Source organism: Equus asinus, chromosome 5, assembly GCF_041296235.1.
Source record: "Equus asinus isolate D_3611 breed Donkey chromosome 5, EquAss-T2T_v2, whole genome shotgun sequence".
NCBI lineage: Eukaryota > Metazoa > Chordata > Mammalia > Perissodactyla > Equidae > Equus > Equus asinus.
Genome location: NC_091794.1, coordinates 60,618,818 through 60,646,479, shown reverse-complemented (window position 1 = coordinate 60,646,479; position 27,662 = coordinate 60,618,818). Strand labels below are relative to the sequence as shown.

Genomic DNA, 27,662 nt, shown 5'->3' with positions numbered 1-27,662 from the left:
GCTTTCTATCCCTTTCAAGTTTCAAAACATAGGATCCCAACACTCAGAGCTACATTAATATTACAAATAGATTGATGATAATAAATTAAGCTACACAATGAGAAGTAGGATTCTAAATATGTCTACTTATTGAGTATTTTAAACAAGCCAGGCACTGTGTTAATTATGTTATAGATATAATTTTTAATTCTCACAAGCCTTCAAGTTAGGTATTTTTCTTCTCTTCCTTTTTCAGTGAAAGTAATTAACTCACCCAAAATCACACAACTGAAGGTTGACCCAGTATTAGAAGTCATGATTTCTCCAACTCCAAGGCATTTTTTGACTTCTTGATTCTACACACTAATACGTGACAACTATAAATAAAAGAATCGTGCCTCCTGCTTTGCTCAAGTGAGCCCGTCTTTCCTCCTGTTGTCTTAGAAAAATAAATATAGAGCTTTCTTCATTATCGGAAAAATCCTGGCTTGGATGAAAAATTATATGGTGTCCCTAAATATAGAAATTATATAAGGGATTTTTACTTTAATATCTAATCAACAAGGCATTTGTGAAAATCATTAATTAGCTCAGTATAATCTGTATTCCAGTAAAGTCTAGCTCCTTTTCTGCGGTTCCTCAGCTGCTGTTTTCTCATTACGACTGTGCAAAGTGCCAGTCTGTTGTGTCAGGAAACTTATTACTGAAATTGTGGTTGTTTATTACGTTGTTCAGTGCATAGTTCTTTAAGCGGCAAATTGTCCATTGATTTCTGAAGAAGGCTTTGCCAATTCCAGTCTGCCTGTTCTTGGAATTGAAGAGTCGGGGTAAAGTTTAGTTCTGTTTAATCAAGCAACGAGTTCTATGGTTGAGCCTATATGGGTTTTTGTTTGTTTGGATTCTCTATGTAGATACACCTGGGTCAAAGTTCAACATGTTGGCAGGGTAGGAGGTGTATTTTAAATTTTTCCTGGCAATGTCAGTTGAAAAATGGATCTCTCCTCTAGTAGTGCCATAAGATCCTGAAAAACGCCACTAACCCTCACCTGGCCACAGCAGTTAGGGAGCAATTCTGACTAATGACGTGGTCACCTGCTTAGAGCAGGTTATTACACATAAACATCCGTTTCTCGAAGAAGCATCGTGGACCTCTGGCCTTCAATAAAATTTGTAACTCCACATTTCTTTTTAAACTACTTAAGATCTACAATTTCTCTAACTAATGGAAAAAGCAGAATGTAGAGTATGAAGAATAGGTTGTGAGTCATATAGATGCGATTGTTAATCCCTGTCCTGCCACTTATTAGGGTGTGACCTCAGATAAATCTCTTAAACACCTTCAGCCTCCAGGTTCTTATCATCACATAAAGATCTGAGTGCATAATACACTATGCTGTCCAAGGAAGAGGTGATTTATAGCTCAGACAAAGCGTTTATCTCAGGGCCTGCAGCCTAGTACTCGCTCAGTAAAATAGAGCTACTATGGTATGATTGTTACATTGCACACTCAGTTTTAAACATCAAGTTTGCAACTACCCAGAGACACAAAATTGTGCAAATCACAACGTAACTTCCACAGTCTAGATAGATGGACTGTAATGCAGAGTGAAAATACAAACTCAACTATTTTAATTGTAGATGTGAGAACATTTTATAACATTTGAATTCACCATTAGTATTTATTATCTTCTACTGGTTTCCATACAAAACTATTTTCCTCATTTTCTTAAAAATAGACTCAAATAAATTTTAGGTAAATTAATGCCTTAAACAAAAATCAAGGTATCTGCCTTCTAGTTCCTAGACTGACAATGTGTTCTTTGGGGAAAAAATATCGAATTGATTAATTCTTGTTCATAAGGAGGAAATGTGTAAAATAATCTGTCCACAACGATAAAGATAAGATTTCTGTTAACTCTTGGAGGAGATGGATTCGTGGCTGCTGAGTTTAATACCTTATGGGGAAAATATCTGTTAATATTCAGCAACTCTTAGGAATATGCGTTTCTTCCCTAAAATGAAATAAATATGATGGAATATTTACAACAGATAAAAATCAATAACATTTCACCCATGTTATTTCAGAACTAATATGACTCTATGGAAGATCTTCATTCCATAATTTCTTATGTTATAGAAACTTTTTAAAGACTCCTTCACTATATTTTTTTCTCAGTGGTATATTATTTCATGGTGAATACCATTCTAATAATAGTAGTTAAAATTTATGATCCCCATATCAATAATATGATTATGTTTCCAAAGACACAGAGTTTCTTACATGTTTGACAAATAAGTTTTAAAATTTTACTTAATAATTTTGATCTGAGTAAATCATTTTGAAACTTAATACTCATTTTGTAATCTTCACCGTGTCCATGGTGACTTCACAACAGGCCAAGCCCTTTTTCTAAATGCAGTTAAGCTTGTATCCTTAGCAGATCAAGTACAAATACTTCCACTCTGTTCTCTTAACTTTTAACCCACTATTTTTCAACTCCAACTTAAAATTCTCATTTTTCCCTCCTATTTTTTCCAGATAAAAGTGGCCTTCCATATCTAATAGAACAAAGGTTTATCTCAGTTCAGGGAAAATAGTTATTCTAATTGCAAGTGCCATAGAATATGTTTTCTGTAAAAGATGAGATTTGGCTACATACACTCACAAATTAGCTCATCATACTTTTTTGATCTCTCTAATTTATACCAGGTAGTTCAGCTTCTGATTGCTTGCTAATATTCAGGGACACTGAGCATTAATAAGAAACCATATCCTTTAATTTGCATGAAAACATAGATTCCTATAGAAAGAACAGGAACCTGATTTACATTGCTATTCAGGAAGCTTTGGAAATTATCACGTGTGAAGATGTGTTGAAGAGTTAGGCGTGCACTAAAAGAAAAACCTAAACATTACTGTGGGACTTTGCCTTTCCAGCCTCAAACCTTGAACTCCATATCATTGTTTGTGTTCTCTGATGAAGTAAGAATGTGTTTGAAATCAAGAACCACTTTCCTGAGGGCAGCAGAGCTACTTCAGGACCCATGACCGCCTGTGCAAGTAGATTATTAGAAGAGGAAGAAATTCAGATAGACAAAGAGAAATATCAGACAGCATTGGTTAAGAGACAATTAGCAGCAGCATCAGCAGCAATCCATGAAGAGAAAAATAATAGTAATGTAAAAGAGTAGTATGAGTCCCCTCCACGTTCCTCCGTAAAGATCCTTGTTTTCTGAGAGTAATAGAAACGATACTACGGTGGAAGATATTGGATTTGCATGGTAAAGAAACAAGACTACTTCTTTGGGAAAATGTCTGTGTGTACCCTCTGCCCATTTTTTGATCAGTTTGTTTCTTTTTTTGTCATTGAGTGGTATGAGTTCTTTGTATATTTTGGAAATCAACCCCTTGATTTGCAAATATATTCTCCTGGTTGGTGGGCTGTCTTTTCATTTTGTTCATGGTTTCTTTTGCTTGCAGAAGGTTTTTAGTCTGACATAGTCCCATTTGTTTATTTTCTCTTTTATTTCCCAGGTCTGAGTAGACACGGTATTCAAAAAGATGCTGCTAAGACTGATGTCAAACAGTGTACTGCCTATATTTTCTTCTAGGAGTTTTATGGTTTCAGATCTTACATTGAAGTCTTTAATCCATTTTGAGTTAATTTTTGTGTATGGTGTAAGATAATGGTCTACTTCCATTCTTTTGCATGGGACTGTCCAGTTTTCCCAACACCGTTTATTGAAGAGACTTTCCTTTCTCTATTGTATGTTCTCAGCTCCTTTGTCAAAGATTAGCTGCCCATAGATGTGTGGTTTTATTTCTGGGCTTTCAAATCTATTCTATTGATCTATGTGTCTGTTTTTGTGCCAGCACCATGCTGTTTTGATTACTATAGCTTTGCAGTATTCTTTGAAGTCAGGGATTGTGATGCCTCCACTTTGGTTCCTTTTTCTCAGTATTGCTTTGGCTATTTGGGGTCTTTTATTGTTCCATATAAATTTTAGGATTCTTTGTTCTATTTCTGTGAAGAATGTCATTGGGATTCTGACTGTGATTGCATTGAATCTAGATTGCTTTCACTAATATGGACTTTTTTTTTTGGAGCAAGATTAGCTTTGGGCTAATGTCTGCTGCCAATCCTCCTCTTTTTGCTGAGGAAGACCAGCCCTGAGCTAAGATCCGTGCCCACCTTCCTCGACTTTATATGTGAGATGCCTAACACAGTATGGCTCACCAAGCAGTGCCATGTCCATACCCGGGATCCCAACCGGCAAACCCTGGGCCGCCAAAGCAGAACATGTGCACTTAACCACTGCACCCCCTGGCCAGCCCCTGAGCATTGAAACTATGTGTATTCTTCCAATCCATAACATTGAATATCTTTCCATTTCTTTATTTCTGCTCCAAAGGATATGAACAGACATTTTTCCAAAGAAGATATCCAGATGGCCAACAGACACATGAAAAAATGTTGAACATCACTAATTATTGGGGAAATGAAAATCAAAACTATGAGATATCACCTTACGCTGATCAGAACGGCTATAATTACCAAAACAAAATGTAAAAAATCTTGGAGAGGATGCGGAGCAAAAGGAATACTCATATACTCCTGGTCGGAATGCAAACTGGTGTAGCCACTATGGAAAACAGTATGAAGAATTCTCAAAAAGTTAAAAATAGAATACCAAACAACCTACCTATCCCGCTACAGGATGTTTATCCAAAGAACTTGAAGTCAACAATTCAAAGAGGTTTATAAATCCCTATGTTCACTGCAGCATTATTCACAATAGCCAAGACATGGAAGCAAGCCAGACAGAGAAAAACCAATACTGCATGATTTCCCTCGCATGTGGAAGACAAACAAACATATGGACAAAGAGAACACATCAGTGGTTACCAGAGGAGAAGGGTTGGAGGGCTGGAAAAAACGGGTAAACAGGCACATATGTATAGTGACAGATAAAAACTAGACTATTAGTGGTGAGCATGATGCAGTCTATATCAATAAAATAATTGAAAAGAAACAAAAGAGTGCTGATGTTCAGAGAAGTGTCTTTATGTGTATCTACTCACCAGCAAGTGAAGTATTCCTTCACTTCCAAGTTTTAATTCTAACTTAATTTAAAGTACTAACAATTTCTATTAGCAAACAAAGGGTTCTTCCATTTATTAAATTCTGAATATGTGCTATGAATTCTTTGGTGAATTTATGGCTAAATTTTTATTTTTATCGTTATACCAATCTAAAGGCAATTAAAATTGCTATCGCTCCCTCAGAGGAGGAACTAACTCTTTTCTCGTGTCACACAATCCTTGAGATGTAGAGCCAGGATTAATTGTTGCGGATGAGATACTAAAGCACAGGTTTCCACGATCCCATGGAAGAAATATTCCCATGATATTCCTTTTGTTGTTAAAAAAAAACTATATCAAATGTAAAAATGTAAATAGGCTTACATAATTTAAATATCATATTAAAATGTACAATTTGTCTCTAAATAGAAAATATTTTTCTGGGGCAATTTAAACCAGAAAAGGAGAACAGGAGGAAATAAAGGCAATGGTGAAAGATAGCTCTCACCAGCTTTTAACATTCATTTTTATTAATTTAATCCTGAATGTGTACATAGGGTATTCTAGATAAGAGACAGATTTCTCATGAAATGCCTCCCAGTAAGTAATATGTCTGTTGGTGCCCGTTGCCCTAGTCCTTACCCCTAGAGCAACCTGATGAGAGCCAGGTCAGTTATCCTAATGAGTAGCTGGACACTTCATAGGCAAGATATGGGGGAAAATGACACACTTCTGCTTATAAAGGGGAAGGGGGCAGTTGTTCCCTCCTGAAATATAATGGGCCTGAATCCTAACTGAACCCTTTGGCATGTAAATAATCTCTCCGGGAGTCAGACAGCCTCATGGTTTTGGCTTTTACCAACTAGAGGTGTCTCCAACCCTTGCGTCTTATTTCTCCTTGAAACGACAGTCCCTAGGGAGATGTCTTAGTGGTCCACCCTGACTAACTTAGGTGCCCATCTTAGGGTGTAACCATTTGGCTTTGGGAGATAAGAGAACTTTTAAACAAATCGATATGGATTTAATCCTTATAGTACATGGATGTTTCTTAGAGAAGTGAAAGCAAATGTTCTCCCATTTTACAGCGCGTGTTTCTGTGGCTCAGGAGACCAGGCCTTTTACAGGAGCACAGAGAATTTGCCAGCAGCAGCAGAACTGTTTTTGGAAATGAGCAAGTGGCAAAGTGTTGAGAAGGGAAAAGATCTTTTGAAGACCTGTGGTAAAGCATTGTTGGCTATATGATTTGGGGAAACTTTATAACTGGCACGACGTTCTCCTCTACTCTTAACAATTGTTGGAAAATTTTCTCTTGTAAACTAAGCAAGATCAGGCTTAGGTTAATTTACTCAGGTGGAGAAGCATGCTTTCTCTTGTTCACTGTACGATGTGTGAGAAAGTAGAGCGGCCCTCTCCTCTTTTCCCCTTAGTGGGCCAATGAAAATGCCCCAGTGCATCCCCAGTTTACGAGTACTCAAGGCTACTAATTCTCAGTCTGCCAAACATTCATCACATATCTAAAATGCATGAAGTGTGTGAGGTTCCAATTTTTGAAGGTATCTGAATAATTAAAGTTTCATTATTCCAAAGATCATATAGTGAATTGTGTTGATAGGTTAACAGATTACTTAGGAATAAAGTGCCAAAGGCACTGTCACGATGTTCTCTTCTGAAGGCCATGCCCACAGCCAGCTCTGTGCCACAACACCGTCTAAATCGCTATACTGGGATGGGTTTAGGTACCTACCACATCATAGGTCAAGAGTGCTAACCACTGACTCGTGGATCTGAAGCTTCTTATTACAAAGCTAATGCATTGTACAGATTGCATCATGCCGCATGGGTCTAAGAAAAAGCACAGTGCTTATTGTTTTGCTCAAGATTTTGTGGAAAATCGTAATGCTGGATTTTGTCCAAACTTTAATTCTTTGTGAATCTTCTTTCCGTAAAATTGTCCACTTTGTAAAATGAATCTAGAATCTGAAATACAGGGCCTTAATATCATTGTCTTTGAACTTCCTTTTCTCAGCATTATCCTTGCAATTAGAGAAAAAAATGATTATTTTATTGACAACCTCTAATAAAGCTCCTTTTATTGCCCCTTTTTTTTCTGCGCAAAATACTGCCTGCATTTTATCTGCCCCAGCACTATAAAGTATTCTGCAGGATCATTTCTCATTCTTCACAAACCGGCAGCATGCCCCAAATCAACAGTGACTGGAGTTGCTTGTCTCTAGGTCAGTTTGCTCAAACAGTTAGAACTTGTTTGTCATAAATCAGTTGAGTCCACACGCAGAGATTGATATTAATGCTTTGTTAAGAGATTTTCAGTATGGTTATTTTATACATTGCTGGTTTTGTTTGCAAAATTTAACCAGTGAAAATTGCTCCTCAAGACTCAGAAGCAGGCAACGCCACAAAGTTTACTGTCCTAAGTGGAAGTAATTGCACTCAAATTGACCCAACCTGGAATAGGAAAACATTTAGTTACAGTAATGTTCCTTTCCCTTCTCCTCCCACATGATGATCAAGGCCTTGATGCTTACCACATCAAAAATATTAAGGAAAGGCCTGTGATCTTTTCTATTGGTGTCATCCATTTTCCTTGTGCCAAGCTCAGAGCTTAGTCATGCAGATATTTGTCATATCCTCCAAGGTCAACTCACATTGTGTTCTGTCTCCAGGTCTCATGCAGCCTGTAAGAGATTTTCCATTTCTCATGGTCCTTGTTTGAACTTCTCAGTGACATTCCACACTGGCATCTCTACATTGGTTTGTTCCGAGGGCTTACATATTCATTTTGTAGAGAAGTGTCCCCTCTGCTTGAGCACAATATTAAGAAAATATTGTGAAAGTTTCTCACAATATTTTCTTAATATTTCAACAGGTGTAATGGTAAAAATACAACATTCAAAATGGTTGAAATCCAGATACAGTAGTGTTTACAAGGTAAAATAAAGCCATATATGATAATATTGGAGAAGACAAATGTCATAAAATCAATGGTCTGACATTCCTGGTTAAAATACTTTAAAAAGGGGGGGAAATTATACAAAAGGTAAACAAATAAAAGAAACTAATAAAGAACAGGAATCAATGGAATAGAAAATAGAAAAACAATGAAGAAAATTAATAAAATGAAAAACTGATTATTTAAAAATATCAATAAGAGGGATGAACTTCTAATTAGGCTAATACAAATAACAGCAAAGGCAAAATTTAATAGTATGGAGAATGGAGGAGGGAACTTCCATAGTTATTAAGACATTAAAAAGATAATAAAGAGATGGTATTAAATTTTATGCCAGAAAATTTGACTACTTGGATGAAATATGCAAACTATTTGAAAGATACAAATGACCCATGAAGAAATAGAAAATCTGAATATCTCTATATGCATGAAAAATAATAAAAAATTTTTTGTTGAGTAAGCAACTTTCCACAAAGAAACTTCTAACGTCTGAAGAAAGACAAATATAATTCTTAAACAGGCTCAGAAAATAGACTTGCCTTGTTAGAAACGTTAAGAAGTTCTTCAGAAAGAAGGAAAATGCTGTGAGTCAGAAAATGGGTCTTTCAATAGACGAACGGATGAAAAAACTGTGGTACATGCACACACTGGGATATTTTCATAGAAAAAAATAAGTGAGCTATCAAGCCACAAAAAAAACCATGGAGGAACTTTAAATTTATATTTCCCAGGGTAAGAAGTCGGACTGAAAAGTCTACATATTATATCACTCCACTTAAATGGCATTTTGGAAAAGGCAAAACTACAGAGACATTAAAAAGATCCGTGGTTGCCAGTGGTTTTGGGGAGAGGGGAGGAGAGATGAATATGTGGAAAACAAGGACTTTTAGGGCAGAAAAATTACTCTGCACACTATTGTAATCGTGGATACACAATATTATGCATTTGTCAAAATCCATACAACCGTACAGCACAAAGCATGAATCCTAACAAAATTAATTTTAGTTACTGATAAAGTGTCAATATTGGTTGTTCTTCACTTGTAACAAATGCACCATACTGAAAGAAAATGTTAATCACACGGGAAACTGTGAGTTTGGGAAGGAAGTACACGGGGACTCTCTGTACCATCCACTCTCATTTTAAATCTTTACAAAAGTAACTGACCAAGTTAATATGGAGGAAAAGAACTATCTTGACCTCCTTTACGCAATATCAGGTCAAATCAGTCGTTGATAAACTTTGTTTTAGCCTGGTTAAAACAGAGTAGTACAGCTTGAAAAAATTGGGTGTCATTCCAGGAACGCAAGGTTTGTTTAATATATGAAAATTAATGCACTTCACTATATTAAAATAATATATAAGAAAAGACATGATCATTTTAATAGAGGCAAAGAAACCATGTGAAAAAACTTTTAAAAATTCATGGAAAACCTCTCAGCAAACTAAGAAGAGAAAGACAAATGCTCAGTGGTGAAAAAATAATAATAATGATTTCTACCTAAAATCTTAAACAATGCAAGTCTATATTGTCACCATTCCTTTTCAACTTTGACCAGATATCAGTGTAAAAAGATGAGAAAGAAGAAACGGAACATAAAAGTCGAAAGGAACAAGTCGAACTCTGTTTTTCTAGAGATGATGTGATCATCTATATAGATAATCCAAAGGAATCCAAACAATGAATACTAGAAACAATAAGTAATTTTATTAAGTAGCAAGACACAAAGTTAATACACAAAAGTCAAATTTACTGCTATACCTCTCAATGGGCAGGTAGAAAATAAAATAAAAAGTAACATCATTTACAAAAGCATAAAATTAAAATTCTAGGAGTAATTTAATTGGCAATTTATAAGATGTGTCCACTGGAAGTTAAAAGTAAAAGACTCAGAGAAATTAAAGATAGAGTAAAGAAATAAATATACAATTCTATCAACTGGAATACTTGACATAAAGATGGCAATTCTTCCCTGAGTTCATCTATAGATTAAATGTAAGCCTAATTGAAATTGAAATTCTAGCAGGATTTTTAAAATATATAAGAAACTGAATCTAAAACATATTTGCTAAGTCAGAGGTCCTAGAATATACAAAATGATTCGATTAAAGGAAAATACTTGAGGACATATATTTCCTGTGTTTAATAGTTACTATTAAGCTATATGGAACAAAACAGTGTGCTGCTGGCATATGGATTCATGGATGAAGGAGTTGAACAAGCTACAAAGTCTGGAAATACATCCCCTCTTACGTGATAAATTGGCATTCTACAAAGATACTAAGATTTGTATGATAAAATGAAAATGACTGTTAATATCAAATATCTGGCAGTTTTTTTTTTAAAGATTTTATTTTTTCCTTTTTCTCCCCAAAGCCCCCCGGTACATAGTTGTGTATTCTTCGTTGTGGGTTCCTCTAGTTGTGGCATGTGGGACGCTGCCTCAGCGTGGTCTGACGAGCAGTGCCATGTCCGCGCCCAGGATTCGAACCGACGAAACACTGGGCCGCCTGCAGCGGAGCGCGCGAACGTAACCACTCGGCCACGGGGCCAGCCCCTGGCAGTTTTTATAATGTTAAACAAACACCAGATGACCCCACAATCCCACTCTAGGTATTTAACCTGGTGAAATGAAAACCTACGTCCACACAAAATCTGTTCGCAAATGTTTATACCAGTGTTTTCTCACAGTTGCCCCAAACTGGAAACAACCCAAATGTCCTTCAACCAGTAAGTAGATAAAGAAACGATGGTGCAGTCGTACCATTGGATACCATGCAACATTAAGAAGGAACCAACTGTTAATGCTCACAAATACTTGGATGAATCTCAAAGGTAATAAGCAAAGTGAAAGAAGCCAGACTCAGAAAGCTGCACACCATGTGAATCCGTTTATGTGGAAACAGAGAAGGCAAAACTACAGGATGGAGAAGAGACCAGTAACTTCAGGGTTAGAGATGGGGAAGGCATTTGACTATAAAGAGCAGCTCAATGATATTCTGGAAGACGACAAACTGTTCTGTATCTTGAGTGTGGTGGTAGTTTACACAATCATATGCATTTGTCAATTCTCACAGGGCTGTGCCTCTCAAGAGAGTGAATTTCACTTTAGGTAAATTACAGATAATTTTTTACAAGCAAAGAATAATGCACATTTCTGCCTATTTTCTTTCTTGGTGTGTCTTCTTTGCACCTTCCTCCCCAGTTTCTGTTGTCAAGAGAAGGCAAAGGTAATATATACGATTGTAACCTGTGGTGTCTTGCCATGAGAAAACATGTCATATACAAACTGGAACTAGGCAGCATTAAGGTTCTTTCCAAAATGATGGGCAGGGTTTAGGTCAAACAAGATTTGGCAATGAAGAGATCCATTACTGCCTCTAGGCCTGAAAGAACAAAGGAGGGAGCAGTCTCTGGACTTGGAGAGAAAGTCATCTGGTGAGGGCTGCCTGGGGCCCTCAGTCTAGGGAAGCACCCTACCTGCAGTGCCCAGCCCAGGGACCAGAGGGAATAAATATCCTGAGGGCCCTCTTCTTCCTGCAGGTGGCTGACGCTTGCAAAACTTAACCAGAAACTGTGAAGCAAGAGTTCCCACCAGTGCAGTCCAAGCAGGTCAGCCTCACTGGGCACAGAGCCAGGCAGAAAATGGGGACATATATCTGGATGGGCAAATGGAGGCCATCCAGCAAAACCATAGCATTTCCAATAAGGAACTGAAGGAATAGAATCCATATTAAAAAAAAAAAAAAAAAAAAGCTGAAACACCTAATGTTAGTTATCCCATCTTTTGTAGCTCCTAAGAAGCTCCTGTTATTTCAGGATTACACATTCACACTAGCCTTTGTATTACTAGGAAATCGTGTGTAACGATGCATACTACAACATTATTTTTCAAATAAAAGTGAAATTTTGTAAATATATACTAAAATGATCAAATGTAGATAAATTATCTAACTTTTTTTTTTTGCTGAAAGCTATTCAAGGAAATTCCTTGTACTTTTTACAAAACAGACTATTCTTTTAGATATTTTTTTCAGGCATAAATTTGTATCTAACAATAGATAGTGGGTTTCGCATTGTCTTTTCTCCTTTTAGTCTGTCACTTTTTATCCTATATCCAGAAACTCTGCACATCTCATCAAATCCCATAGCTTCAACCGTAATCTGTGAGTGTGTAACGGACACACCTTCCCCACTCGCCTTCACCTCCTTGCATTCTCCAGTCATAATGTCCTTCATTGGATGACATTTCCACCTAATGTACTGAAGTCACATTCTCATCAAAACAGTTCAATACAAAGCTCATCACACCCTCTTCTCCATGAAGAGACATTCTTTTTCCTTCATCCCATGAAGAGACAACCTTCTTTCTAGCTTCTCTTTTCATTAATATTCCATAAATAGGGCATGGGGTATTTATCTATGGCACCTTTTCAGAAAGATTGTTGTGAAGAATAAAAAGATAAAGAATGTGAAATATTCTGCTAAAACGTTAAATAAAAATGTTTTGAGATTTTAGATTCCATATTTTCAATGTATAGTAAAGATTGGCGTGGATTAGGAAAACTAGATTTATTTTTCAGACACACTCAGTGTCTTCAGTGATCTATTTTTATGTTATTCATGTTTAAGACGTTTCAGAATTTAAATTTCCAACATTTGGCGTTTACTTGAAAACATATGTACCGTCTATAGTAATTTGCTCACTAATAGGTTGGGTACCTTTTTATACATATGTCACATTTCTAAAATTTATTTGGCCACTTCCTATGTTAGAGGCTTGCTAAATTTATCTCAACATTTTTAATAAGCACATGCTTATTTGCAGAATATCAGCATCCATATAAATTGCTTACAAAATATGGCTCTGTAAGTATTTTATATTAAAACATAAATATAGGTGATACCTTTGTTAATGATTAAAATAATATCCAGTGATATTATAAATTTGATATTTTCACATTTAATTGATTTTCTTTTACATTTTAAGATTACGTGCTGTAAAAATGTCACATTCTATTTATTCAGGTGACTTTTGATTTCTCCATCTTGATTCAATGACAGATGCTGTCAATGTTTTCTACATTTGGTCACTAAAAAATATGTTTTGTTTGAATTACCAATGCTTCTACTTTTAACGTGACTATCCTAATTTAGCAGCTAGCCGAATAGTTTCCACATTTTCAATTTATTGTGCCCAGTGCACTAGATTCATTTATGAATACCTTTGTTAATGTCAGCTCCAGCTGAAAATTCTCAGAGGCTCAGTATAGTTTTAAGATTAAAATTGAAGCTCCTTCCATTAGTTCTTTTTTTATGGCTGAAAATATCTTCTTTTTTTTCATTTTCCATTCTTTTAATTTCAACTTGTATCTTTTTTAATTGTGGTAACACTGTTTTATAAAATTATATAAATTTCAGGTGTACATCACTGTCTTCTGATTTCTGTGTAGATCGCATCATGCTCGTCACCCAAAGACTAATTACAATCCATCACCACACACATGTGCAAATCACTACTTTCACCTCCTCCCTGTCCCCCTGCCCTCTGCTAACCACCAATCCAATCTCTGTCTCTATGCGTTTGTTGGTTTTTTATTTTGTTTTGTTTTCCCAGTAATCTTACTGAGATCACAATGGTTTATAACATTGTGTAATTTAGGGTGTACAATATTATTTATCAATTTCTGAATACACTTCATCGTGCTCATTCTCAGCGGTCTAATTTTTATCCATCGCCATACATATGTACCCCTCTGTCCCTTTCGCCCGCCCAGCAACCTCCTTCCCCTCTGGTAACCACTAATCTGTTCTCTTTATCCACGTGTTTGTTATCTTCCACATATGAGTCAAATTATTCAGTATTTGTCTTTCTCTGTCTGGCTTATTCCACTTAACATCATACCCTCCTCAAGGTCCATCCCTGTTGTTGTAAATGGGACAATTTTGCCTTTTTTATGGCTGCATAGTATACTATTGTGTGTATATATATACCACATCCTCTTCATCCATTCATCTGTAGAAGGGCACTTGGGTTGCTTCCACATCTTGGCTACTGTTAACAAACTTGCAATGAACATAGGGGTTCATAAATCTCTTTGGATCATTGACTTCAGATTCTTTGGATAAATACCCAGTAGTGGGATAGCTGGATGGTATTGTATTTCTATTTTTCATTTTTTTAGAAATCTCCATACAATTTTCCATAGTGGCTGCACCAGTTTACATTCCCACCAGCAGTGTAGGAGAAGTCCCTTTTCTCCACAACCTCTTCAACATTTGTTGTTTTTTGTCTTGGTAACTATAGGCATTCTGACTGGTGTAAGGTGATGTCTCATTATAGTTTTGATTTGCATTTCCCTAGTAATTAGTGATGTTGAACATTGTTTCACGTGTCTGTGGGCCATCTGTATATCTTCTCGTATTTTCAACCTAAATGTCCATTCTGGCTTTTTCTGCCCCTTCTGTCTAATAATAATAAGAAGGAGGAGGAGGAGGCGGAGGAGGGGGAGGAGGGGGAGGGGAGGGGAGGGGGAGGGGAGGAAAAGAAGAAAGAGCGTCAGTTCACTTGAACTGCACATTGATCACCAAGTGCATTATTTCATGGCCTCAGCTTTGTGGTTTTTTGAATTGCTGTTTCTTGGAATACGTACTTCCACACTTTCTATACCTATGAAAACCCATTTTATACTACAAGGTCAAATGATACCATGTCCCCTAATAAATTCAATTTTCCTTCTTCGAAAAACCGGGATCATTTTCTACTACTGTGCATCTCATCATATATAACCAACTCTGGAAGAGCCTCCATAACAGCTTATTGCCTAATAAAGCTTAAATTCCTTCAATGCAAAGTTTTTTCTATTTACATATTAAGACAAACCTAAATAAACCCACACGTAGCTATTTAACACACCTTGATTTGATTTGACGATACATCACCATCTAGACTATCATTTAAATGTGTATTTGTTAGGATCCTGCTCTCTCATATTGCTTCTTCTTGAAAAATACTGCTCTTTCAGATGACTGAGCTACACAGTGATGGTAATGACTCATACATTCTCCTGAAAGTCCTAATCACGGAATCATCTTGATTCTCAATGCTTTTCACATTCAGCTTTAAATTAAATTTCACAATTATACCTTTCTTTTTTGTAAGAATCCTTTTCATTTTTAGTCCACTCTGCCAGAGTGGGAAAAAGTGGCAGCCCGCCGCGCTGCTCAGCCCTGGGGGCCCTTTACCCACTCAGGCGACCGACCGCCATTGTGGGTCAAAGTGGCAGCCCGCCCTTCTGCACAACCCTGGGCGCCCCACCCCCACTCAGGAGGCCGAACCCCAGAGTGGGTCAAAGTGGCAGCCCGCCGCGATGCTCAGCCCTCCGGGCCCCACCCCCCACTCAGGCGGCCCACCGCCACACTGGGAAAAAGTGGCAGCCCGCCGCGCTGCTCAGCCCTGGGCCCCCCCCCCACACCAACCTCTTTGTCTACAGATCATCCTCTCAATTGCCAATTTATCCAGAATCCTTCTCCATGTCTTCTAGTTTTCCAAGATAGTTTGTGCCTACAGGGGGTCCACCCACCCACCATCTGCCATGTCAAGTTTTCTCTATTCATTACTTAAGAAAAACAACTTGTACAATTAAAACAAAGTGTTCTGTTCAAATTAGGATATCTTGACACATGGTGTTTGCTTGGATTTACAAATATGAGATACTATGGTACCCATATTCTAGAATTTGAATAAAAATTAAAATTCAAAGTAAATTATCTTAAAACCACATAAATCAAATGTACAAAAATTTAAGAAAAATAGTGAGGAGAAAACATAAGTCCATATAAGGCATGATCAAGTGGAAATTTGAAATGTTCTTGAAAAATAAATATAATGTATAAGCTTTTTTAAATCGAGGAACACACTTCTTGACCATTTTTACAAGTGCGATCTAGATTTTTACACAGCAATTCAAGTAAAGTTTTATTTTAGACACCACACATAGAGACATTTAAAAAATTCAAAACATTAAGGTATTTGACCCAGCAAAACACTTTGACATTGGAAGGCCACAGTTTCTTGGTTTCTCAGATTGAGAAGAAAACTCTTGGTATCATTTAAACGTTAGAATCCAAGAATATTTGACTCCAGACCAGAACCCAAGAACAGTTGGCTACCGAATACAAAGGCATATAAGAACCCTCCTTGAATGTTCACTCTCAAAGCTGGAATGAGACTGATATTCCACATGTCAGATTCTTGCTTGGTAGCAATTTTGAGCAAGACTCCTGCTGGAGTGACGCCCAAGGAAATATAAACAAAACAGAATCCCCGCCCTCTAGTGTATCAAACGTAAATGACTGCAACCCTAATCAGGCCATGAGGGTCATGCTGCTCAGTGGAGAAACAAAATATGATGAGATTAGGGAGTTCAAGATACTGATTCTAGTGGAGAATATGTGGTTATCTTTAATTGATGATGTCTTATTTTAATTGGGATTTTACGAATAAATGAATTTATAATGGACCAAGGGAGGCAGAAAGGGAAAGGAAGCATGTGCCCCAAGGAAAGAACAACAGGATTGTAGGGACAGAGTAAGATTTCAGAATCCATTGAAAGACTAGCCAGTTGACCAATGTGGCACATATGAGGGAAGTTGGAAGAAACATAACTTGAAAAGGATTTTAAAGGATATAATATTAAATGAGAAAATGAGGAAGCTATTTTAGCATAAGTTGATGTTGACTTTGCTCATCTGCTGAGGGGAAGAAGCCATGGAAAGGAAAACATTGACATCGATAGGAAGAGGAGAGATGATTGATGGTACAACATCACTGAAAAAGAAGTAATAGTGTTGAAAAGAAATCACTCCGGCTGCTGGTGAAAACCACAGATAAAGAATCTGGATTTTATAACACCTCCAAAATTTGAAAATGAGATGCATTTATTGACCTAAATTAATTAATTATATCTACAATATAATTATTAAATGGTTCCCAGTGGAGAAACATTTGAGAACTTTTTTTTTTTTTAAGATTTTATTTTTTCCTTTTTCTCCCCAAAGCCCCCCGGTACATAGTTGTATATTATTCGTTGTGGGTTCTTCTAGTTGTGGCATGTGGGACGCTGCCTCAGCGTGGTCTGATGAGCAGTGCCATGTCCGCACCCAGGATTCGAACCAACGAAACACTGGGATGCCTGCAGCGGAGCGCGCGAACTTAACCACTCGGCCACGGGGCCAGCCCCTTGAGAACTTTTAAAACATTTGTTTGATAAATTATAATTAGAACAGGTTTTAAAACCTAGCTTTATGCTTAATTAAGAAACACATTTCCAGACATCAAGGAGATTCTTATATTTGACAACTTATCTAGGGAAAATGTGCTTTCCCCCCAAAAGAGCAGTCCAGTATTCTTTCTTGGTGATCTCTTCTTATATAGCACAACACTCTTATTTTAGGGAGCTATCTTGATAAAGACATGCATTTATTATCAGAACGCACGTTATAAAAGTAAGAACCAGCAATGAGTTAATTGATAGAGGCAGGACAAGTCATTCTCTACATGCTTGTTTTGAGAGTCAACTAAAATAATGTATAAGCAAATGATCTGTAATATGCAACAGAAAATTATTAGGTATATCACTGCTTTTTTTCCACCATACCGTTACGTGTTTGCCACAGGAGTACTTCCTCCTTTTTAGACCAGTTAGATAAATTTACCCTCTACAAAGACCACTCTTATAAACAAAAGAGTATTTATGTTTATATAATACATCAGAGATAGACACCAGATAGTTTCTATCTTCGTGGTCTGGAAGGAGTCTCTCCCTCTCCCCAGTGAGTGTTGCCATCCTGACTAGGGGAATCTGTACACAAAGAACGCAATCTTCCTCTTCCGTTCGGGCATGGTTACCAGGGACACATCACTGTAGAAATCACATGTTTCTTCACCCTGTCCCCACACACTCCAGTTTGCTTGAAAAATGGTTTATTCATTGGACATTGTCACATCTATAACGATGCTATAATTTTTGTTTGAAAATTTAGGTATTCCAATCTCTCAAAGCCAACCTCTATTTTATTGAAACAGAAACACATCTCTCATTTGACTTTCTGTGAAATAATAAGGCATATAATTTTAGCTCTTGACTAATTTCCTAGACTAGAAGCATAATCTGTTTGGTTTATCTTGCTTCAATGCAAAAATAGTGTTAAAATAATTATTCTGACATTTTAATGTCTCCTAAAGATGTTAGGGATGTAAAATTAGTAAGAAAACTGCTGTTCAGTAATAGCTGAGATTGATGAAATAGGAAGCATTTTTAAATTTGTTTTTCTTACATATATTTCAGAACTTGTAAGTTCCTATGCCATAGTTTTTCTGGAGTAATAAGGCAAGAATTATCTTCTCCCAGCTTTAAAAAAGAATTCTGTGTTTTAGATACTTGTTCACACAATTTTAAAAAATTAATCATGGCCTTCAAAATGTTGCTGTTCTGACTGCTCCCTGGCCCTCCTGTCTCGTCTTGTACCATCTCCCCCCTCACTCTATGAACTCAAGACACGCTGACCTCCTTTCAGCGCTGCATACGCTCGTGCTGCCAGAGAGCTTTGCAACCCTGTATCCTCTGTTTGGAGATCTTTTTAATCCTGGCTTTATTCATTTTACTTTTCTATGACCAATTTCTATTTCTTTAGGGAGTCCTTTCAGAAATTCCCTAAGTCCTATCTCCTAAAACATGGTTTCATGATATTGTGTGCTTATATTTCAGGGTGTTTGTCCCAGTTAAGATTTTGCATTTACTTGTGAGGTTTTTTAATTAATATCTGTGTCCTCACATGTTACTCACCCCTACAACTACCTGAATCCAAACAGTTGAGTTAATGAATGGGGAGCACCATGTTTTTGTTCCTATCAGTTTCGGGACGTATCTGGTACTGTGGAATTACAAATGTATATCGAAATTGGGAAACAAAAATTTTCAGTTATAAGCTTTGGTAAAGCACAGCTGTTTTAATTTGAAAATAAAAATCACGATTAAATTAATTAGTAGGTCTCCTTTAAGATATTCAGGACAAGTCCTCTAATATTTCAACAGAATGCTTGCAGCTGGCCAATAGTTCTGAGCACTCGTAACGTGCAGAATATTGAGGCATTTTCAAAAAGGCAAGGCAAGTTAATAAACAATTTTTTAATGATTTTTCTAAGTACCTCTCATTACAACATAGATGCTGTTTACAAAATTAAAAACACAAATTATACAAAGCTTTTTAAACAAAACAATTTAATGCTACAAAGAAAATACCAACGACTAAATTCCTGTGATGAAAATCAGGGATTACACCACAGTACATAGCTATACTTACCAGTTTTCATTTATTTCCATGCAGTGATTCTCAGCCAAGTTTTAAAAGCCATCATGAAATTATGTAATCTGAAATAAAATTCTAAATATATTTGATTAGTGTTGTATCATTAAAATGTCAACCATTTTAAGATCAATTTTTCATCCTGATTTGAAGAGTGGTTTAAAAATATTTGTTGAAACCATTATGCATGCTGCATCTACGTATGCAAATATAGTCTAAAGATTCTGTTCATTTTCCTAAACACACTGTAGCTATAATCTGAGTGGTCACTGGAGTAAACACAGGCTTTGACATTACATAAAACCTACCATTTTCAAGCCTTCTAGAATCAACGAATACTTGACACTCTAGAAATATCTCTTTCATCAGCTGCATGCTGGAAGGGACAGCGTTACAATCTAGAGTGTGGATTCCTTTATGTGAAGACACGATTAGAACCTGTTAATAAAGGGCTGCTAGGGTCTTTTAATATGAAGGAGTCAACATTTAAATTCAAGGTTATACTCCGGTTTTATTGTTCCTCCCAGACAAACAGGTTCTGGAGCCTCTACTTCAGGTTAATTACAGAAATATTTGTCCTGCCCCATTGTAAGTAGGAGAGAAACAGCCAAGGACAGGACTACGGGGCTCAGGGAGTTGAAAAAACGAGGTGAGCTGCCGATGGCAAGGTAGACATACTCTTTACTTACCTTGGCCTACATACGGTGGGAGTGCAGCTGTTTTCCTTGTGGCCGTTTTTATATGACCCTAGACAAAAGTGGCATACAGCCAGCAGATGTTGACATTATGAAGGTTACATAAGGTGTTCATATACATGGTGGCGCATAGGCTGCCTGCAGTAACATGCTGAGTCACATCTGCCCGGAAGCTGCTCCCATCTAATTGTCCACAGCGCCTCCATATTTTTCTTTCACTCTACACCCATTAGAGTGCAGCAGTCACGGGCTTGTAGGCGGTGTGTGCACGTGCACACAGCACGACGTCTTAAAGCTACATTTTACAACAACAATACAATGATCAGTAAGTAGCCACCAAGAGACAAGCTACACCCACCAGCGTGGCGAGAACCCACTGCCGCAGGGAGGACAGCTTAGGGCCACCCTCAAGTATATTGTCCTATCAAGTTAGTCAGGAGATAAGGCCATTCATGACTACCATAGACCCAGAAGCTGCCCAAGGGTACTATATCTGTGGGGGCCACCCCCACACAGGGAGGGACGTTTCACCAATATTTGGGCCAGGTCATTCGTGTAACCTTTTGACACAGCCCCTGGGGTATCCACCTTGTTGTCGTATTCTCCCTTTTGTTGTTCTATGTACAAGGGCACAGGTGTGTGGAGCACAACAGCCTCCCCGGATAACGGCCCACGGCCGTCTCAGAGGCTTGGGGTTGGCCAGGGCTGCTTATGTCCACATTGTCAGCGTATCTGTTGAGCCATCTGGCACCTCTGAGCATGAGATGGTCTCTAGGAATACAGCCAGGTCTCGTTTCTTTCCGAAGCGGGGTGGATGCGCCATGGCAAGCCTTCTACTGCTCCGGTGGGCAGTTCCGTGTACACCCAACAGTTAGATACATTGGCAAGCTTCGTACAGGTGTATTCCCCTTCTACAATACTGTTCGCTGTACTTTATCTATGGGCAAAAGGACAAGGCAGTGATAGGAGCCAACAAAGATAAATCACGTTCTTTAAGCGAAATGCATGCTAGTCCCTTATCTTGGGACAGGAGGGTGGCTACCAACAGGAGCCTTCCCAGCCATTGATATTACACTTTTCGTGTCCGTAGAGATGCCGCAAGCGTGGGCTCCACATGGAGGAGTAGAGGGGAACTCATTATCGGCCGCAAAGAAATCACATGCATTTCCTTTAGGATAGAACCAGCACTGGTCTGTGGCAGCCTGCCAGTTACCCAAGGGGGCCAACTGCTAGTCACCCACGGGGTGATATGTAAGTCTCGCTGCTTTTCAAGTCCCCATGGAGCTAAAAGCACCAACCATCTACAGTGGGGGCTTTCATATTTTATGACTATTTTTATTCTTGTACTTGTCTCATGTTGAGGCACATTGGGGCCAGCCCACTGTTGGACTTCTTGTCCTGTAAAATGTGTCCCCTTGTCATTTTTTACAACCAAGGGTCAACCAAAAAGACCATAAAGAGTATCTGTAGGGCCTGAATTGTCTGTCTCTGATCTGTGGCCATACAGGGCCATGTAAAGAGTAAACCAGTGGCTGTATCAACAGCCATAAAGGCGTACACAGTGCCTTTGGTCTTTGGTAATGGTCCGATGTAGTCCACTTGCCATCGGACCAAGGGCGCATGCCCTCTACTAGTACCTTCAGTATACCAAGCATTCTCTAGGACAGGGACTTTTCTTTAGCATAGGGTGTGGGCTCTATTTCTAGAGGAGACTTTGGGGCCTTTTCTTCCACAGCGAGGAACTCAGCTGGCCCCAACACTTGTTATAACTCTATATTCAGGGGGCTGGAGCTCACTGAACTCCTTTGTTGGAGCCATCCCTGTACAGGGTATGTAGTTCTGAGCTTTACAGGGGCCATTCGTGTGATGGCCTCACATGCTACCAGGGCAGCATAGGCAGCTGTCAACTGTTTCTTTAGTAGAGAATATCACATTTTTGCCCTTTTCTAAAGTTGGGACCAAAACCCAACAGGGGCTCATATCCTGTCCTGTCACTACCATAAGCCTCAGCCAAAACCCTCTTGGGTAACACAGACACCCAATTTATATGGCCGTCCTGGATCAGCCACTTGCAGAGCCTGTACCTGCTGCACTGCATGCTTGGTGACCTTAAATGCTTGGTTCGCAGTGCATGTCCAGTCTCAAGGGGCCCGCTTTTTCTCCATAGCATACCGGGGTCTCACCACCTGGACTAAAAGAGAGATAAACACTTGCTAATATCCCAACACGTCCTGGTCTCTGGACTTTGGCGTCATTCACAGCCCAACCACATGTTGCCAGATGTCTCTGCAGGGAGTTGGTAGCCTGTTTGAGATCTGTAAGAGAGTCAGAGTTTAACACAACATCAATGTAGTGAAATACAAGCACTGTATCACTATGAACTCAGGCAGCCAAGTCCTGGGTGATAAATCTATGACAAATAGTGGGGCTGTGCAAGTATCCTTGTGGAAAAACATGAAAAGTCCACTGCCTGCCATCCCAGGTGAAGGCAAACTGATCTTGACTCTCAGTGGCAATATCAATGGAACAGAAGGCATTAGTAAGGTCTACAACATAGTGGAACTGTCCCAATCGGACTGTCAGCTGATCCATGAGGTCATGCATTGAGGGCACAGCAGCATGTAATGGAGGAGTCACTTTATTTAATTCCCAGTAGTCCACAGTGATACTCCATGTGCCATCAGGCTTCTTCATGGGCCAAACCAGGGCATTATAAGGACCGTGGGTGGATTGTACCATCCCAACCTCTTTTAACTTTGCAGTAGTCTGTGTGATCTCCTCATGTCCACCAGGACAACAGTCTCAACCACACGCACCTGTAGGTGGAATTCACCCATGGTCATCTGTAGGTGCAGTCTTTTCAAGACGTCCACCCCCAGAGCATACTCAAGCATGGGAGACATACACTGTGTACACTCGGGGTGGTAAACGGCCAATGCCAAAGGACAGAGACACTGGCTTTACTTTCACCTACTGTCTCTATTGCCATCAACATATGCCAGCTTCTCTGGAAACTTAACCGGGTTGCCGTAAATCAGACTGTAATCAGCTCCAGTATCTACCAATACCAGCACACACTGTACATTGCTGGCGGACCAGTAAATCCCAAGTTCCACGGGAGTCCTATGGTCCTTTGGGGATCCCCTAAGCAGAGCACCTCAGCCTTCCCCCTAGTCAAAGAGGTACATGAGCTCCTCACCTGAGGGCTTCAGAAATCCTGAAGGCTTGCCTGGTGACTCTTGCCAGGATTTTTCCCCACTCCTGCTGTCTTCTAGAACTGTTTCTCAGGGTTTAACCAGTGCCTCAGTGCCATCAGGACAGTGTTTGGTTGCCTGTCTATTTTCGTCTGATCAATGCCTGCAGCTAACAGGTCAATCTACATCTGCATGCAGTCACTTGCTTGGGCCTGTTCTCTGCCGAGCCTGCTCTAGGCTTGGGGGCCTCCCCCGCAGTGAGACATGCACGGTTTTCTCCTTCCTTGGGCATTCTACGTTCCCCAAAGTGGCCATTGTAGTGGCTACTTCATGTATCTGGCCCAAAAGAATCAGACGGGATCTCGTTCCCAACACGCGGATAACTTGGACCAGTTCCACATAGGTCTGCCATGGGCTTACAGTCTCCGGGAGCTCCCCGGCATTCTCTCACACTGTCCCAGGCGGCAGCCGTCACCCACTCCGTCATGGAGTAATTTCCCTGCCCTTGGGTTAGCCAGCGGCTGTAGCAGCTGCCGAAGGGATCTGCCCCCTCATCCCATAGCGGCAGGAGCCAGGCTGGTATGGGCTCCCCCAGCCGCTGCCTGCGCAAGTCCTGCAGTTCCTTTGGCGTATAGGTGGTATACGCCATGAACTCTGTCACCATCAGGGCTCCTTGGGCAACATCGCCTGGACCCAAGGGCTGCTCATGCTTTACCTTTGGCTGGATTACTGGCGAAGCGTGGAGAGGGCGTGCTTCCTCTATGTCCCAGTCCTCAGCGTCCTCTGCCGATCGCTGTGAGGCGGCATTTCTAGCTCCTGTTCCAACTGCCGCACCCGTGCCTCCAGGGTGTCCTCCTCGGCTAGGAGTTCCCCGATGCCGGCTGCATCCCACAAGGCAGAATCCATGTTCCGGCTTAAGGCTGTCAAAAACAGCCGGCCCGCTAGCCCCATGGCAGGTCAGGCGTTCTCTGGCACCTGCTCCCATGGGCATGCAGAGCCATCTCAGTGCTGACCAGGGTGCCCTCCACGGACTCCCATCCTTCCACAGGGGTGGCCACATGTCTGTCCTGGCAGCCTCAGGAGCCATAGGTCCATACACCTCAGAATCCTTTTGACTATGCCAAGTGTATGCAGGAGAGAAACAGCAGATGAAGGGACCATGGGGCTCGGTGCTCGAGGAGTTGAAAAAAAGGTCTGAGCACCCGAGGGCAAGGTAGACATACATTTTATTCTCTTTGGCCAAGAGACAGTGGGAGCGCAGCAGTTCCCCTTGTGGCTGCTTTTATATGACCACTAGACAAAAGTGGCCTACAGCCAGCAGATGTTTACATTATGTAGGTTACATAAGGTGTTCATATACATGGTGGCGCATACGCTGCCTGCTGCAACATGCTGAGTCACATCTGCCCGGAGCCTGCTCCAGTCTAATTGTCCACAGTGCCTCCATATTTTTTCTTCACCCATAGAATTTGCCACTATGAGATGGATTTCAGTTCACGGACAGAAGGATACGAGGTGAGAAAAAGATTGTCTCTATTCTCCACTCTCTCCAAAAATGTGTGCCTCTTCCTTTGAACCTTATCTAGAGACTGTCAGTTATGCCAAAATGTAGGAATTTTTCACAATGCCTCACGCCCAATGTTTTGCTAAAGAAAATGCCTTTTTTAATTGTACAGGTACGTTGGCTCTCCATTTGGTTTTGGTGTTCTCTTCTCCAGGCTACTCAATCACTGAGGGACAGTATAGACCTCCAAAATATATTGTCTGTTCTACTGCAACAATCTTCTTCTTTTTCTTTTCTTTTCTTTTTTTTTTTTTGAGGAAGATTAGCCCTGAGCTAACTACTGCCAGTCCTCCTCTTTTTGCTGAGGAAGACTGACTCTGAGCTAACATCCGTGCCCATTTTCCTCTACTTTATATGTGGGATGCCTACCACAGCATAGCATGCCAAGTGGTGCCATGTCTGCACCTGAGATCTGAACCATGAACCCCGGGCCGTGGAGAAGCAGAACATGCGAACTTCACCGCTGCACCACCAGGCTGGTCCCTGCAACAATCTTTTAGGCAGAAGCCCTGTTTTATGTTTTGCTACAATCGCTACCACCTCATTTTCACACTATTAAGTAAAATGATTTCTAAACGTAATTTTACTCATTTCTGCTTCCTATTTCCACCTCTTCAGTTCTTCCCCCTCTGCTTTCTTTATAAAATCAACTTCTGGAACATGATATTCCTCCGGATACACAGGGTCTATCATAATTATTTTCCTTTCTCTCTTGTTTTATCCTAAATACCCAATTAATACTAAAGTTCAATTAATAATCAATATCAAAAATATCTCCTTGCCATATTTGCATGCACATTATATTTAAAATAATTAAAGATAGCACTCCAAGAATTAATGTAAGTATCAAAAATCACTGTATAAATGTCTCCTTAAAACTATCTACTTGGGGGCCTGCCACGTGGCCGAGTGGTGAAGTCTGTGTGCTCCACTTCCACAGCACAGGGTTTCCCAGTTCGGATCCTGAACGCAGACCTACACACCACTCACCACGCCATGCAGTGGTGGAATCCCACATAGAAGAACTAGAATGACCTACAACTAGAACATACAGCTAGGTACTGGGGCTCCGGGGGAACCAAACAAAGAAGACTGGCAATGGATGTTAGCTCAGGGCCAATCTTCCTCACCAAAAAAAAATTAAAAAGCCTACTTAAAAACAAAAAAGAAGGCTCAACCTCCTGTTCTCTTAAAAAAAAGAAATTATCTACTTAACATCTTATCCTCATTAGAATTTAGGTACACATTTTTTACTACTTGATCACAGAATAGTAGCCTATGGTAGGTGCTCATTGATATTGATTAAGTTAATAAATCAGTGCATAGATTAATTAGTTAATTTAACAGTATGGGTAAAATGTCCTCATAGGAACTAGAGATTTATGTATGGGAGAACAGCTTATGCTTTACAAATGAAATTCTTTTAAGTTTTTTCTACCTATTCTTTATTATTATACCAAAGTTTGTTAGCTTTCATAAACTCATTTAGCGAAGGAAACTGATGGTCTCTGATATTACTAGGGTAGACACTAATTTCAGTATTGATGAATGTTATATCACCTTATTTCTTGCAGTATGTATGCTTCCTTTTATGACAGCCTCATCCTTCCGATTTTTGAGGACAAACACTTGGCGTCCTCTCTGCCTCCTCTTTTTCTCTCATGCCTCTGATATAATCACTCAATTCTGTTCTCTCTGTTATTAAGTTTCTCAGCACTCAACTGCTGGCCCCCTGGATGAAGACACCGCCTCTCTTGCCTGTTTTATTGCAATAATCTGTAACTCAATCTCTCCTTTCCATATAGTCTACTCTTGAGATAAAAGCCCGAGTGGTCCTCTTAAAACATAGCTGGCATCATGTCATTCTATAGCTCAGTCCTCCTCCCGTGGCTCTCAGTCGCTCTCACAATGCAGGCAGATTCCTGACAGCGGCTGGCAGAGGCCAGCAGAAACTAGCTTTTTGCTCCCTCCTGATCTTATCTCCCAGTACTCTTCATCGTTCCTGATGCTACTCCAATGACACAGGTCCCCTTGCAATGACCTAAACATACAAAACATGCTCCACTCAGGCTTTTTGCATTTTTCCATTTTAAATTACTAGATATTCTTTCAATGAGAATTATAAAAAACCCAAATATATTTTTTTGTAAACCGTCTTTTTAAGAAAATTGTTTTCCTTTAATTATATACACTACTGAATAAGATGTCTTCTTTTGAAAAACTAATAAATAAAAGAACAAGTTTTAAACATATATGATTTGTCCAAGATATTTGAAAAAGGAAAAACGAAGCCTGATTTTCTTTGGTAAGTTTTTAAATCAGAATTTATTCTCTCCCTTTTTAAAGAGTAACTCTAAAGTTGTGAGTCACATGGGACAAAGAGAGAGAGCACCTTGTAGGTGCTGTAATAGCTCTAATAATTCTGGTGTTATCTTTCTTTTCTGGAATTCATATCTACACAAAATAGCTGAATTTATAATATTTCTAATGAATTGATTAATGGGGAAAAGAAAATATTTATTGAACATGTACATAAATAAACTTTACCATAAACAATTATGCCTATCAAAAAGACAGTAATTTTAAAAAGTTACCCAAAAAGTGAGGGAAAACATTAATTACAGAAAATAAAGTGGAATTTAATGAAAAAACAGAATTAATAAAATTTAGTGAATACATGGCCCCCTCTTCAAGTTTTTATTTAAATGTCATCCACTCAGTGAAGACTTTCCTATCTCCTTATTTAAAAGGTGCATCAGGTCCACACCTGGGACTATGTAATTTATCACCCTGCTTTATTTCTCATATTCT

The 27,662-nt window shown here is 39.2% G+C and overlaps 1 protein-coding gene and 1 long non-coding RNA gene across 5 annotated transcripts in view; one reads left to right on the top strand and one right to left on the bottom strand.

Annotated features, from left to right (window-relative positions):
* The window catches only part of LOC139045273 (protein phosphatase 1L-like), a 231,728-nt gene that overhangs the window by 172,908 nt on the left and 31,158 nt on the right, over positions 1-27,662 (top strand). Inside the window, exon 2 of one of the 3 annotated variants that reach the window (XM_070509636.1) lies at positions 4,393-4,561. The exons of the other annotated variants lie outside the window; for them this stretch is intronic. Within the exon in view, the coding sequence (XP_070365737.1) occupies positions 4,393-4,458 (66 nt within the window). The 3' untranslated portion in view covers positions 4,459-4,561. Of the gene's footprint in view, positions 1-4,392; positions 4,562-27,662 lie in introns of those variants that run through there. 3 annotated transcript variants of the gene reach the window in all.
* Positions 15,672-25,999, bottom strand: LOC123285598 (uncharacterized). Of its 2 annotated transcripts, none has more exons than XR_011503311.1 (3): positions 23,293-25,999; positions 19,396-22,408; positions 15,672-17,280 (listed from the first exon to the last, which is right to left on the bottom strand). It is a non-coding gene; the product is annotated as an uncharacterized lncRNA (long non-coding RNA). The 2 variants fall into 2 exon arrangements; XR_011503310.1 differs by having other exon boundaries at positions 15,673-17,280; positions 24,003-25,987.